Here is a 15,979-nt window from a genome sequence, read left to right as displayed (position 1 = left end):
TTATTTGCTGTCTCTTCAATAATTTAAATGAGTTAAAGCAACATTATGTAACTTTTTTACCTTAAAATAACAGATTCAAAATCATTTTGATGGTACACTGTGTCATGGTTTGAGTTTTGGGTTTGTTATTTCCTGTTTAATTTTGTAGTTATATCCTCTTGTGTCTTGTTGTCACTTTCCACTTCCTGCTCACATGTGTTCCTAGTGTTCTGCTTCCCCCTGTGCTCCTCCCCCATCTGATTTTCTCCTCCCACCTGTCTCACATCAGTCTCGTTAGCACTGCCCTGTTCCCAGTGTCTGTCCACCTGCCATCATCCCCTCTGTAGTTTAGTTTGTATTTAAGCCTGTGTTGCTCACACTTTGTTGGTCCGTCTGTTCTGTTTCCCCACGTCAGTCCTTATTCATCATGTTCCTGGTGTTCCTCATATTCTTTTGTTTATTTATTTCTTCTTGTTTTTTTGTGGATTTGCTCCTGCCTATTTTGTTTAGTTTTGTTGCTTGCCTTTTGGACAATTGGATTGGATTTTGGACTGTGGATTACAGTTTACATCATTAAAGTTTGCTTTTGTTGTTTCAACGTGCCCACCTGTTTCTCCCTCTGTGTGGTGAATGTTGTCTCTGTCTCAGCCACTCCGCCCCCCTATCACCTGTTTCTGCACTATGTCACTTCAGTGAGAGGGTAGGATCACAGCGTTACATACATGTTTACTTCAACATACAAGTATTCAACACATAAGATCGTTGTGATGTAATGAGTTTTGTTTGTAGTTAGCACCTATATTACATCTGACAAACTGCTACAGACCTGGGATTTGTATTTACAACAGTGGTGTTGCATGCAGAAACAGTGGGGGGCGCCAAATCGCAAAAATGCCAATTTCTACAAAATGTTGCTTTAATCTTGAGTTTATGGTAACTTCAACATACCTTGCATTAGTTTTATCCCCTGGACATCATCACACTCATGTTGGCAACATAAAGTTACATCACCTTACCAAATATTTTCAGCAATTAAAAAAAAATACAGTGTTGTGTCTCTCACAGGTATGTATTTTTTATTTCTCTAATTGTGTCACTACAATAATCCCTGGAAGGACTTTGTAGAGCTTCTCCAGTGAAGTTGTTTTATATTAATAGCACGTTACCTCCATAAAGTATTGCAGTGTGATTTCTGGTGGACTTATCTTTCATCCATTGTTGCTAGGTGTTTAATTCAGCTGATGTCTGTATAATATCCCTCTAAACTGTGGAGTATTATAGGATGTGTGCAGCTCTCTCTGTCTGTGAGTGTAATGTTTAATCAGAGGGAGTGTAAGACTGAGATTCCTCAGTGTCACATGGCAGTAACCTGATCTCCACTCAGCCCTTTTGTCCTCTGCCAGAAACAGGGATCAGAATCAGTTTTGCCTTTGAACAAGCTTTCTTTCTTCGGCCTTAATGCTGCTGCTGCTGCTGTCTGCACCCTGCAACTATTTATAACAAGGGCCCAGTGGTGCAGCGGAAGATTTCAAGATTTGGGTGAACCTTGGCCTCCAGTCTGTGATCCTGACAACAGGGCCAGAAATCCGTCAGAATAATTAATGTTTTCCCAATTAGGAACTCTTTAACCAACATCATTTTGTCTGGAGTCTGTTGATAATTGAACTCAGACATACTTCAGTCTCATTTTGAGGTCAGATTTAATAAGGAGGGTAAACTGATGAAAGGAGAGTTCACCCTCATAAATCTTCTGTTATGACCATAGACATTTTTATGCTAATTAGAGAAAGATAAATAACATAAGTCAGCTATTTTTATAAAGTTATTCATGATTGGTGCAAGGGCTCATTAAGAAGACAGAAGACATGTCTTCTGTACTGCTTTTCTTTTGTATCATTCACTGTGCTGTTAAATTAGTGCTGTTAAAGGTTGTTGACGGAAATTATAACTGTTAAACTGTTAGTAACAGTGTGTTTCTCAGGTGCCGTTCACCTTGGAGGAGCTTGTGCAAAGAGGGAAGGAAAACATTGGTTAATAAGGTTAAAGCAGCAAAAAAAGTCTTACTGTGTTACAACAGTGCCAAAGTTGCCAAACACTTGATATCATTTTAAACATTTGTAAAGGTGCACATATACACATGTATGTCCAGACTTGTATGTGTATGATTATTATATTTATTTATGTATTGTTCCCTAATTTGATGATTTGAGGGCTGCAACTACAAATCACTTCCAACATTGATTGATCTGCCAATAGTTTTCTTGACTATCGACTGACGTATTCAAATGTCTTATTTTCTCCGACAAAAGGTCAAAAAGACAAACTATCGCCAACTATTTTCTGTTGATCGACTAATCAACTCATCAACTGATCATTTCAGCAGTTTTATTTTGTCTTTACGAAGGTCAAAGGTCAAATGTGTCTTGTAAATTTCAACAAAATGATCTTCAAATGCAGGACATCACCCACAAGTGTCCCAATGAACCCTGACTATGAAGATTTTGATAATGATATCGAATTAATGTTTTAAAGGGGCTCTGTGGAGCTCATGTGTCCTGCTGGATGCCAGTCGTTAGTTTATATTTTTTTATCCATTCCTAAATTAAGGATTAGCCTTTCTTCACAGTCCCTCAGGAAAAAAATCCACAGTCCAGCAGCTTTAAACAACCTAAACAAATCGTCCACAGGCTTGTATAGGCAACCGAGAGAGACAGGGAAAGTTACATTTTTCACCTCACATCACAATCCACTCACATATGGCCAATAGTCATGTGGCAGGTTTGTTGATGAAATTAAGAAGAGATGCAAAAGATGTCATATGTACAGAATAGACCATGATACCATATCATATTGAAAATCTGAATTACAACATTACAAATTGGATACATACATGAACAATAAAGGCCTATAAGTCTCAAAATAGCAACACAACTAACACCTTTTATGAAGCTCCTGCTTGTTAACAGGAAACTCGTTAAAGTCAATTTCATCATTTTTACTATTTCCACAATTTTCATTGCCTCCTTGATAGTCTCTTTCCTCTCCTCTCCACTGCCAAATCCTATTACATTAGCTGCTGCAACAGCCCGATTTCCCCACAGGGACCAATAAAAGTTCCAGCTTATCTCAATCTTACTCTGAATATCAACCTGCACAGCATCAGAGGATGGGTGTGTAATTGGTTGCACTAATTCAACACACATAGTTTGAAAAGAATTTCGCTGTGGTTTTACCTTCCCGTAGAGAAGCTGCATGTTGTTAACAAACCAAATCACCTGAATAAATGTTGGCAAAGTACGTTCCTGCAAAATCACAGATAAGTTAAAACTTTACATTTCTTCAGGTTCCGTTTTCATTGTTATGCTTGACACAATGCTGTGTATATGCTCTGGCTAGGTTTAGGTACAAAAAACACTTGTTACCTGTTTTGGACGCCACAAACAAGGCTGGAAATTGTCTTGGGGTCAAGTTTTGTAGAAATGTCACTTATTTGAGCATATCTGTGGTTTTCAGAAACGTTACCTGCTAACATTTTATCCTGGCAATTGGGCTGTGTCAACACCTGAGGTGTGAAGTGTTGGACTGCAGTGAGTGTGGAAATTGCTTTTGGGATTTTTAAGAGCAAATCTTGGCCTTAAGGGCAGTGAGACAGTTACAAGAAAGGCTCAGTTCACTGATTTAACTTCAGGCTTCTAATCCTAAAATACTGACCTAAACGTAGCATTTTCTGGAGTTAAAACACCACACTGACATCAGTTTTATTTGTGAAGGATGAAATCCCTTTAAACTTGCTGCTATACCAGCATTATGCCATCAGTGGGATTTTCCTTTAAGAGGCCCGGGGTGGATTGAGCACTGATAAGAACTTTTCAAGGCCATTCAGGCATTTTCAGCAACTTTTGAGGCTTCAAGATGTAATTGCTCAGTTGTTGCAATCACACACATATTGCAATGAAGGTCACAATACAGTTTATAAAGTATGAAAAAGTACATCAAATGTTGGTGGCCCCACGTCTTTATGAATAATTGAGTAAAATGCGCTGAGAAAAAAAAATCTCATTTGATGACAATGCTCATATTTTTCATGATTTTAGTTGCAACAGCTTGCAAAGAAGCCCTCCGTCCATTTCTACAGGGGGTCAGGCGCAAGGCTATATCAATACTGCCTCCTGGTGTTCACATGGTGTTACTACATCAGTTATACAGATTACTGTGAGCTAAGTAAAACAATGTATGTGGACAGGGCTCCCAAATCAGACCTGAGAATTATCAAACATTTTCAATAATGTCCTGGTTTGAATGCCTGATGTGAGTTCATCGAAACTTTCTTATAACCCATGAAGAGATTGGCATCTTCACAAGTGACGTTAACATGAATTCATCCAAGATAAAGGCTTAAGGATTTTACACCAAACATCACATCAAGAAACCACATCTTACTTCAGACCACACAATATTTTCCATCAGACTGTACTCCATCAAGGTCATTTGGAGTCTTACCGAGAGTTATATTCAATCAAAGTATACGGATATTCATGTATTTGAAGGTGTTTTACTCAGAATTTTGAACCCTGGTCACATCTAAGATAAGTGGTGTACTTGAAATTTAATTGGAAAGAATTTTTATAAAAAATCCAAATATACTTTGTGACCCGTGGACTTTTTTTTGCAACAGGTACCAGTACTCAGGATCCAAACTCAGAACAAATACTTTATTCAATACAGTGAATATATACAATCAGGATTAGTTCACTCCTTCTCCTCTGCTGGTTTCGGTAAAACGTCTTCGCTCTTGAACCACAGAGCTTCACTGGTGTGACTGGCAATGATCGCCCGTTCGATGAAAGGTCCTAAGGGGAGAGGAAAAGAAAAAAAAATGTCATTAATTGTTTTAATGTAGTGAAAAGGGGAGATGCGACGGCTTCAAGAATTTCTACAACACTTTTGTAGAACAGCTAAAGAACAATTTGTAAGATGACGCTGCCAAACAGGAATGTCAGACATGATGAAAAATATACACGCATGAGACTGAAATGAAAACAAAATGTATAAATTTCAGGGCTGGGTGATGTTGGTTTAGCAAAGCCAGCAATAATATTTTTAAATTCAGCTTTTTAACAATTCTTTGAGGCTGCTGTTTCTTCTCTTTGGCATTACAACAGAAATTTAAGATCATTTTCACTATTGATTTATAATTTTTGATCAATTGTAGGGCGGGAACAAGCCATTATATTCACAACTGTTTAATCTGCCAATTATTTTCTCAATGAACATATTATTTGTTCTCGGATGTTTTGTTTTGTTTGACCGACAGTCCAGAAGTGCAAAGATATTCAGTTTAGTATCAAGCATGACAAAGCGAGAAAAGCATCCAATCCAAAAATGTTGAAACTCAGTTCTCATTATTTATGTGCAGTCAGTGACCCACAGCTTAAAATGATTCCTATATCAGTACTTTGTTCGACAAACTGAATATATGATTAGAGCCACTGATGCTCCGGTATACACAAGTGTGATGTGGAAACTTGAAACCTCTAGTGCACACACACAGAGAACTGGCTCTATAGGTGGGTAATTTGCTCAACAGTGACATTTTTGTAACAAAAATGTTTGCATTATCTGGATTTTTCAATAAGGGAGATCTCTGAATGTCATTTTAAAGAATTTTATCAGACATTATTATTTAAGAAGAGTTTTTTACATTTTCAAACATATCTGGAGGGGATCTTTAAATATTTAAGTTAAGTTTTTGCAGCAGCCTTCAAAGAGAAACCTCCATCATATCTGAAGTGAACAAGACTGACTGAACAAGATCTAACGTATTAGACCTTAAGAATCCAGGTAAACCCATCTATAATTTATAAGGGAAAGTTCTATAGAAGACCACTGGCTGTAAAAGTATGTTGTGAGAAGTTATTAAGAACATAAAATAAGTCAGTGTGTCCCTGGATAACAAAGTTAAAATTAAAAATAAATAAAAACATTGAGCTAGAAAACTTTTAATACATGTGAGGCATCAGTTTGCATGAGATTATAATAAACAGCTGCCTTCAATCTCTTTCACCCACTCGTCCTCTGTCTCTCATTTATTTGAAAACATGCACAAATTCCCTGCAGTCTTTTATTTTTCTCACAGATTTACTTTTAACTTACTTATGAATAGTTATTTCAGCATCATTCTCCCTGTTGTCTCATTTTTCCAGCACTCAGGTCTTTATTTACCAGCATATGGTTTTGCTTTTGTCATGAATAATTCCCATAAGCCCCTTGGGGTTTAGCTTTCCCTCACCCACATGTTTTGTTTCTGTGCTCTCGTCTCAGTTTTGAGCATTTATCCATGAAAGTTGCTTCTTCTTTCTGCCCACGCTGCAGCCATTAGCTTCTGTCCAAATGACACTTTAAAAGACGTTAATGGAAATAGAGAAAAATCCTTAGCTATTCACGAAGCTAATACAAGTTAAGCGTAAGTATTTTTAATGTTCACAGTTTCTGGTCCTTCACTTCTGGTTGCAGAAGTAATTAAATTCCACCCACAGTACTTGTGCACCTCTTGTCGGGGAGTTGAACTGCTCTGTAATGTTTGTTGGCATAAACTCAAAGAGGGCTCTCCGCTGACAGAGTTCAGACAGACCCGGGTGGCTCAGCTCAATGCACCGCCATCATCACCAAATGCTCATCTGTGATGAAAATTGCAGAACTGGGCCAAGGCACTGAGTGAGACGCTTCACTCAGCCACGGTAGCGCAGAGGATGCTTTCTGCAGCCGGGCGAATGCAGCAGAGCATTAACACTTGCAGGGTGAGCGCAGAAGAGTCCCACAGGGATCATCCGAGATGAAACTGCACAAACTCAAAGCGTACTGTGAGCATTTTAAACTGAAGCATCTGCTGCGAGTGCAGTTCTCTTCGCTCTGAGGAGAAAAAGTTTAATGACTTCTGCAACAGAAGTTTTCTTCTCAGTCCCAACTATTTGTTTGGTTATTACCTTGACATCTCAAAAACGTTACAACTTTCTGATTGGTGGAAAGTGACTGGCTTTGGTATGGATCCAGAAAATCCTGAAGGATTTCTTAACATTAACATCCTTAACTACTGCACTTTCCTGAACAAAAATATCTGGCTGTTGTATCTTGTGTCTGGATCCAAATTAAATATATTATTTTATCAAAATAACAATTGGAGAACGTTAAGCCTTGGTGGAGCTTGGTGCTATCGGAGTGCGTTACAGTTTAAGTATTTTGTTTATTTTTAGGTTCTTAAACCCCAGTTAAAAGTGATGCAGGTCATGTAGACAAAAATAAGAACTTTTAAAGCAGCTCTTTTCTTAGCAGAACAGTAAATAAAGACAATATTATCGCTGTGGATTAGTCCATTGTTTGTTGTGGATGATTATGTTGAATGATATCCCATTAAAAAGCCCAACTATCACTTTGTCCTTTTCCTTCCTCCACACGTTGTGCTTCTTTAAGTACAGAGGTGATAATCATGATATTTCCACAGGGGCCATTAGGAGTTACTGCAACACATAACTCTCACACTCCAAATGTGAGTGCCATTTACCAAAATATTTGGTTTTAAGGAGTTTCCCGAAATGACTGTGGCAACTCTACTTGAAATGAAGGGTTGGAAATTCAAGCGTGCATGTTATGAAAACATTAAGATTTCTCTGAAATACTGAGGGATGAGAACCGTACAATGTTGATGTTTTCTTCCTATGATAATAGCTGTTACATGGCACATTACTGTAACTACCTTTTGGCCCTTATGGGTGGTCACACCCCCTTCAGCCATGGTGAGCATGCGTTTCTGTCTAACCATACATCGGTCTACACAAGTTTCCTGCGTACATCAAAATGGGCACCACTTTTATTTCCTGGAAACAAAGCTAAACAGCCAAACTTTGTTAATAAAAGGAATATGCAAGTGGCCCACTGAATATAATAGTGTAAACCACATCTGAAAACACAGCAGCATTAGTGGCAATATAGTCCTCAAGGGAGAGGTTCAAGATAAATGGGAAAGTAAAGACTACTTGATATGAGAAGTTCCAGGTCACAAAGGGCCAATGGTTTTAAAGTGTCCTCAATCAGCATTTCTGAAAGCTCTGCAGTTCACTTCACTGGGGCCACTGTTAATGACATTTTATTTAGCAAGCTCAGAATCAATTATATTGCAGATCATTTAAGCCTCTCCCTCTAATGACGGTCCATTAGCTGATGATTACCCTCTGCATCTTATTATCGAATGGAAAGTGAAGCAAATGCATAGAAGATCGGAAATGAATTAAATCCAACAGACTGAAAAGGCTGACTTTCTTACTTTACCTCTCTGTTCGGTTCATTCCAGCACTATGAGGAGCACCGACTGCCTCAGCAGGACAGTCTGGGCTCATATTCAGGGCCTCCATTCAGTGATTAAAAGGTTGATTTCCGAGCTTTAGTTTCACATTTTCTTTGACTACAAATCATGTACGGGTCATTCCATAACATCTCACCTACGCCCTCCCAGTTCATATTGTAATGTAGTATTATATTTGGTCCAGACAAATGGAACGAAATGTCATCATCTAGTATGTAAGAAACCAAACCATTACAAGCTGTAACTTGCAAATTTCCAGAATTCAATAAAAACAGTGAAAAATAAGCGATTGGTGAGTCTTTGAATACACATACAATCACAAAAATGATCAAACTCATCTCTGAGGGCCGATCTTAAAAAATCATGACTTAAAAAGTATTTGGAGTACAGCTATAGGATTTTGCAAGGCCCCAAGTATTTAATAGAAGTTTTACATATATTTTTTCGAGAACATGACCAGGGAAAAGTTCTGAATTATGGATGAGTTGACATGGAATGACCCATATATTTAACACTTTTGCTGACCATTCAACAGATTCAGATTTTTCCATTTGTGTTTCATCACTGTCGTATGGTAGCGCAGTCTACATGTAGACAATCTAAAATAACAATAGCGTTATTTTGACAAGAATGAATGCAGACTTTATGTTCAATGTGATGAATTAACACAAATTCTGATTTTCAGTGTTCAAAAATGAACAGAGACCAAACTGGTGCAGTGGATGCCTGTAACAGTCAGCACACACATCGCAGGGAAAGCTCTGGCCCTACGCATCTAATTTAAATAATTTCGTGGCATAAGTCAGTCACCTCTTATCCCTTCTTTCCATCAAATTTCTTGGTGGAAAGAGTTGTTTTTGGATAAACCTCCACTCAACTGAGTAAAGAACAGCAAGCCTCTGGATCCACATGAAGCTCAATTGCCTGTGGTTTCCTCCAACAGTTTTGTCTCATGTGTTTCTGTCAAAATACAGTCCAGTAACCACAGGAAAGGGAAATGGACCACTCGCTCCAATTTTTGAGGTAAAAACGTTCAAAACACAGTAAGCCTTGACAAATCACAAAGAACACCTGGCTGGCTCGTTGCTAACCTCTTCCCTGCTGCCTCCATCAGTCTGGCTGCAGAGGTGTAAACTGAACCAGGGAAGCAAAACAGCAGGGAAAAGCTGGGGCATTTTGAAAGCTTTTCCTTTTTATGGCAAATAAAAATCCATTAACAATGTGCTATTCTATCCTGATGAGCTGTCAAAACAATTAGAGACAGAGTTTATCTGCAGCTGCTGAGGAAAAGCAGCCCTGAAGTCATTTCATGTCAGTGGTTGAAATTGTCGTGCGTTGTGATGGGTTTTGGTGAACATACCCATATCGGCTGGTCGGTGGGAGCAAACATCAATCAGGATAGCTTGCAGGTTGGCGAGGATGTTTTCTTTGGGCATGTCGAGCTGTGCAGAGGAGAGAAAAAAGTATGAAATAATATTTAGCTTTCCCTTGTCTTCTGCATCTCACCTTCACCATTTGTAATTATTTATTATAATATTTGCATCAGACACACTCTGCATCAGTTTGTTGAGACCTACCGTTGCTATCTGGGTCCTGATGTAGCAGTCGCTCTCAACCATGTACTCATGACCTGTTTTGAACAACGCCAACATCTTGGGAATGTTGATGCCGACTGAGCCTGAGTGTCAACAAGAGAGAGATAGAGAAAAAAATCACTGATGTTTTCTGTAGCCACAAATAAATGGTTCAATAGAAATGAGAATTGGTCCTCCTTGTTATCACAGACTGATATAAAAACAGCTTTTACTTTTGTGAATGAAAGCTCTTCACGAGTTCAACTGTCCTCTGGGTTACTCTTCAATTCGGCAAGACAAAGTAGATTGTCATATTATTTGGGGCCTCAGCTTACCTCTCTTGCTCTTTGGAAACTTCTTCCTCAGTTTGTTTTTCAGCGGTACAAGCTTCGGGAGCATTTCTGGCACTGCTACATAGAAGTCTGCTGAAATCTCATCATCTAAGATCTGGAAGTGAATAAAGTCAGATTAGGTGTCAGTTGAAACACTCCTGCAGTGGATCTAAATAATATTTAGATATAAATTCAGAGTCTGAACTGCACAGTACAGGTTAAAGCTGATGTGTTAGGTGTGTAGCCTCTGTAACAAGTACATGTCCTTCCTGTTTTTTTTAGTCTTTAGCCTTTTTTTAGTGTCTTTCTGTTTAGTTCAGATCATGGGGATGATTTTAGCAGCCAATTAATGCATGAACACAGCATACAGCAGCTATCTGGCTTCTTTGTACCTGTTTTAGTTGGCAACAGTCCTTCACTCATAAAAATGGTGATTGTCAGACCATTATTAAAGCTGATACAAACATTATAACATCATATACATTATAACTTACTTCAACTTCATTAAAGTTACTAAAAATGTTTTTTATGTTGTTTTTAACTCAATGTGTATTCTGTTAGTTACCGGTTTTGTATCATGATGTGTTCATGTGCTTGTGTTTCACTGCTGGACAACCATTTGCCTTTTGGGGACAAATTAAGTGACTGTTAATTCAAGTGCAGTCTGAAGCAAACACAGGCAGGAAAATGGAATGAGACACTTTTTCCTCTGCCTTTGAAACTACCTGCATTATGCCTTACACCTTGTCTACACCGACTGTGTAGCAAAAGCAGTACATCAACAGAACAACAGCAGCAGCTGCAGTCGTCTGTCAGTGTCAGACTCTATCCTGCCACACTCTGGTGTAGACAAGGTGAAGATCAAGGCATTACAACCTTGTCTGCCCCTGTGACTGCGGTGGTGATACTGCACAGCTCTCACTACACCTATCAAACATTAAATAACAATGAAAAAAGGGACGGGATGATGTGGCTGAAATCAACATCACAATACATTTTTTTCAATAATGACATTCTGTGCATAAAACTGGGATGTTACTAAGATGCAAAAATAATCAAACTGATCATTTCTTTGTTTGTTTTTAAGCTTTGCTTGGATTTGGTGATTTAGAAAATGTATTTTGTAACAAGCAAATACACTGACATTATACGGTTACAAAAAAAGAATTTCAGACAATGATGATAGCTTTGTCTTGAGAGAAATAAACTGAACATACAGTATGTGATGTTAAACCAACTCACCGCCTGTATGAGCTCTGCTCCACCAGCAAAAGCAGCTCCATTCTCCTGGGCAACTTTAGCTTGATTAGGATCCTGCAGAGAAAAGCAGAGCCAACGTTACCCACTTCATCTGATTTGGGTGTGTCAAAATGTGGCAGACCGCACTAGTGTCATTCATTATGGTCGTTAACATGCACGTCAAAGTTACAACCCACAACCTGTGCTGCTCGCCGGGAATATTAATCAATTCCTGCTTGAAGATTTCTGAGCCCATTCATTAGAGATAAAGGGGGTGACGAATAAAAGGTGCTACTGCTACATCTGAATCATGTTCAGACAAAATTAAAGCAATTAATCAACAGCAGGCGATCAATTGACTATGAAATTAAGATTAAGTGAGGCTGAAGGAGAAGATAAAAAATACGCTTTTACCTCAGTAAAAACTAAAACTTTGTTCATCTCTGTCTTGATGGGGTGCGGTACGTGGACCGTGCTGACGAAGGGGTCCACTTTTTTCTGTGAGGAGAAGAAAAGATTCAATTATTACAGCTTTAAACACTCCTGGTCACAAAGGATTTGGGAGAAAACATAGGGAAAAGGAGGAATGTCAATCACAGACCAAGCTTTGGTAATCAAGTATTAAATCTATTCTGCCATCACTTTAATTTTTCATTTCACTGGAGTGTTTATGATTCATTATGCATAGCCCTCCTGGTTCTGCACGGTTCTGCGGAGACGGACAGATGAGTGTGAGGCTGTAAGTAGCAAGTAAGTCCATCTCATGTGGACTGTCTGCACATCAAAGCAGCTCTGCAGTTCAGTGATGTGGAAACAAATTCATGAGGTTTTTATTCCTCTGTGTCGTGCAGTTTTTGTCGATTAACCAAAACTGCTCATGTAGCAAAGACTGATGCAGTTACAGTAACAGCCAGAGTACCAAACTACAAACAAATAAATATGATGATGGGATTGTTTCATTTCAAATATTAAAAGATTTTTGGTTTACATGAGAGATGGAGTTAAAACTCTAGATTATGTTAAAATTAAGCATTTTTCAAGGAGTATATTCATATTCAAGCATATTCTAACCTTGAAATCATAATGGTTGAAATTAAGCACATTCCAAACTTTTAAGACTTTATACAAACTTGTAGCTAGGTGTTCCTAATAATCTGGCAACTTTATCAGCCTGGCCAATTTTCCAGTCGCAGTCTATTTGTGATCTGCACTCATACAGGCAAACGTTTACAAATTGCATCCTACTAAAAAGACAATTTGACCACCTACAGGAGAAGACAGTATAAGCTTCGCTGGTAGGTGTAATGATTGGTAACATCAGAACTGTAGACCTTCACAATAAATCAAAAGATGGATCACACATTTAACTGCAACAATGCTTTAAACATCTTAATTAGAATTCCATTCACTCCGCATAGATCTGCACAGAACACAACTGCAGTGTTGTTGCCAATGCCATTACCTTTTTCTCCAGTTTCATGTTAAGCCTCAGATCGATGTAGACAGGTTGATTGTGAGGAGTGAAATCCAACCTCTGAAAGTTCTTAAGCATGTCGATGGCGTCTTCTACACCATAGGTCGTCCTGGGGTAGAATCTCATAATGTAGACGTCATCTACAGGCACCCACGCTGTCTTGCCATAGGGCTTATGTCTGTCTTTATCATCGATGACCCTCTTTTCTTTCTTCGAGTCCTTCGCTGCGTCCTCTTTCTTGCCTTTCTTTAGTGCCCTGACAAACAATACGGAAGATGTTAAACTGAGAAATAATTGATTAATTAGGCCTACCTCTATCTTCTCTTGTATTTATGATTCAAACAAACAAACAAACGGAATCTAGTGGACAGCTCCATCATCTAAAATGTGCAAAACTGCTATGGGTGAAACAGAAAGATGCTGAGAAACTCTTTCTCCTCTCTGCATTTAGCTCTTTAAAGTTTGTTTTAGTAAACAGGATGTTTGTAGACTCACTTGACAGCAGCGAAAGTCCTGACAGGTAGATTCTTCGGTGCAGTCTGTGAGGTGCCTGTGTAGGCTGGACCACCGGCTCTCAGCAGCTGCCGCTGACATCCTGCTAAAACTGAGAAAAAGGAAAAAGCTCTGTAAAAAATAAACGGTCAGACATGTTGTACAGAATATAACTGCCATTTAACACAAAGAGATGCTGTTTTCTGTTTGTGTGACCCTACATGACACTGCAAACCAGAGTTTTGTACCTCTTCTGTGATATTATAAAACACGGTTCAATCTCACACAAACCAGGTGCTCCAAGAAGTATTAATTTAATTCCACCAGATGATGCAATGGGAACAAGCCATACAAACCAGCTGTATAAAGTGATCCCAGCTTGGTGAATTGGATATGGCTCAAATGATGCAGAGAAATGTTTATTCAAATGTGTCCCTTCTACCTTAATAAAAATGCAAAATACATCAGGGCATATCCCTGCCAAAACTGATACAGCCCAAATCCAATGTATGTTTTATTTGCATGAAACTGGAATGATTTGCAAATATTTGCATGAGGAGGAAAAATCTACCAGTGAGCTCATTGAAATGCAAGACAAAATGTGCTTTGCAAATTTAAAGCCCGTGTGAAATGGTTCGTTGGGCACTACTAAATATGCCCCCAGTGCTACTTTTATGTTTACCCGACAAAGGCACTTTTCCCCAGTCTGTGGGAGAATCTAAGTCTTTCTGTTAATTAGAAGTAATAAATCTTGAGATGCCTGCAGGGATGTATGCTGGGAGAAGCTGTCTGATGTTTTTTACAGTAATACATCTGTGTCCATTGCAGCTTTACTTACTGCTTGCACCGGTTTAATGTATATGAAGTAAATCATATATGATATATGATATGTGAGCAAAGTTTGTATTCAAGTACAACCACTCAAAATTAGTTCAAGATTCAAGATTCAAGATTAACTTTATTGTCCCACAATGTGGGGTTGTTAGGGATGTTAGGATATTTTAGTCTTTCACTTGATTGTTTATTCTGTGACATATCTGAATTTATATTTTGTGTTTTGTGAATATTTTTGGTCCCCACAAATAATGCGACACACTTCATTTGACTTTTACTGCATATCCATGCACATGCATATATGCACCGATATCCCAATATCCCTAACTATTTTTGAGTAGAGTATTAAAAAGATGCAGTTTACTGTATCACTTCTCTGGTTCGTTAACTCTCATGTACAACAGTATGGATCTTCTTGACTGACAGCAACTCAAAACCTAGAGCTCCTCAAATTGATTTAATTTCTTCGCCCGACACTGCGTTTAGAAACTCTTCAGTTGAATACGTTTTTTGTCATAAACAAAGACTTATAGTCGGAATAACATTATTTAAAACATTGGTTGAATCATTTACGCTAACTCTTCAATTCGGCATGCATATAATCCTCAAAACAACACTGAAACATATCCAAATGTTGACTTTTTGTACTCGTTAGCACTTCTCGTCACCGCCTACCCCAACGTGTTATGGTTCAAGGACGCAAAGCAAAGGCCGATTCATTCGTCGCAAAAATTGTTGATTTGATTTCATTTGAAGATGTCTGGATACGGACACTAATGCCGAATTAACCGCAGAATCTCAGCTATTCAGATATAACCTTAAGTTACGTTGCCCCATGTGTCAAATTATTCAACACGCAAGGGGACACTAAAAATGACATATAGTTGCGATGTGTTTGGCTGTCTGTACTTGACAGAGTGGGATTAGCGAGCATAGCTGCACGCGAGCTAACAGGCTACAACGACTGTTTTAGTCCTTAACAGAAAAGACAAACCAAAAATGAAGATTGCAAGAAGTAGTATGTACTTCTCTTAGCACATTCACGAACAGAATAATTACTGTCAGTCACACGCCAGTAAATTACTCAAAAACAACTGACCTTTCCACACAGTCCGCGTGCAAGTTGCCATGTCTGGGAATGCCGCAGGTCCGTGTGAAAACAACATGTAGTGAATAGTTCCACCTGGGAGGTAAAACCATAGCTCTATTCAAAAACCGTCAATCTAGTATCACCTTACCAATTGGTATTACTCAAAAGTTACATAAAATACTAAGTAAGTATATAGAATTATTAGGATCCACTTTCATATTCGGCGTGTGTTTGCTACTTAAATTTAACCGTTTAAAGAAATGTTTGACTCATACGTCCAATCAGAAATTGTTCAAACTCAATTTTGACGAAACAAAAAATAGTCTTGCCGGAGTAAATACATGCCGAATTTTCCAGCGCCTTCTAAATACTCTGATAAAACTGAATCGACCCTCTGCAATCTATGTATCTGTATATAATATTACATTGAGATTTAAATGGAGTTTGCTGACACATTTATCTAATACCTAATACAGAAAATGCTTTATTCGTGATGGGATACCTTCGAACTACGGCTACCTAAAAGCTTCCTGTGTTATATTATATTCTTGTGATGATAAAACTCAGTTAAGAGATACTTTTTAATGATATTTGACGCGATGACTTGAG

The 15,979-nt window shown here is 38.4% G+C and overlaps 1 protein-coding gene across 1 annotated transcript; it reads right to left on the bottom strand.

Annotated features, from left to right (window-relative positions):
* Nucleotides 1-4,677: 4,677 nt before the first annotated feature.
* On the bottom strand, nt 4,678-15,915 carry mrpl1 (mitochondrial ribosomal protein L1). Its single transcript, XM_073466162.1, has 10 exons — nt 15,873-15,915; nt 15,380-15,463; nt 13,450-13,558; nt 12,943-13,210; nt 11,895-11,978; nt 11,484-11,555; nt 10,245-10,356; nt 9,913-10,013; nt 9,696-9,777; nt 4,678-4,829 (listed from the first exon to the last, which is right to left on the bottom strand). Exons 2-10 carry the CDS (start codon nt 15,444-15,446, stop codon nt 4,729-4,731), a joined length of 996 nt encoding a protein of 331 aa, XP_073322263.1. The 5' UTR covers nt 15,447-15,463; nt 15,873-15,915; the 3' UTR covers nt 4,678-4,728.
* Nucleotides 15,916-15,979: the final 64 nt, after the last annotated feature.

This window comes from Pagrus major, chromosome 5, assembly GCF_040436345.1.
Source record: "Pagrus major chromosome 5, Pma_NU_1.0".
NCBI classification, from domain to species: Eukaryota; Metazoa; Chordata; class Actinopteri; order Spariformes; family Sparidae; genus Pagrus; species Pagrus major.
Note: the sequence above shows the minus strand (reverse complement) of the source record. Positions and strands in the feature narration are given on the sequence as shown.

Coding starts and splice junctions, on each gene's coding strand:
- mrpl1 (XM_073466162.1), bottom strand. CDS start 15,446: ATGTTGTTTTCACACGGACCTGCGGCATTCCCAGACATGGCAACTTGC. Junction 11,556..11,894: donor AAGTTTTAGTTTTTACTGAG/GTAAAAGCGTAT, acceptor TTTTCTCTGCAG/GATCCTAATCAAGCTAAAGT. Junction 10,014..10,244: donor GTTTCCAAAGAGCAAGAGAG/GTAAGCTGAGGC, acceptor GTTGACACTCAG/GCTCAGTCGGCATCAACATT.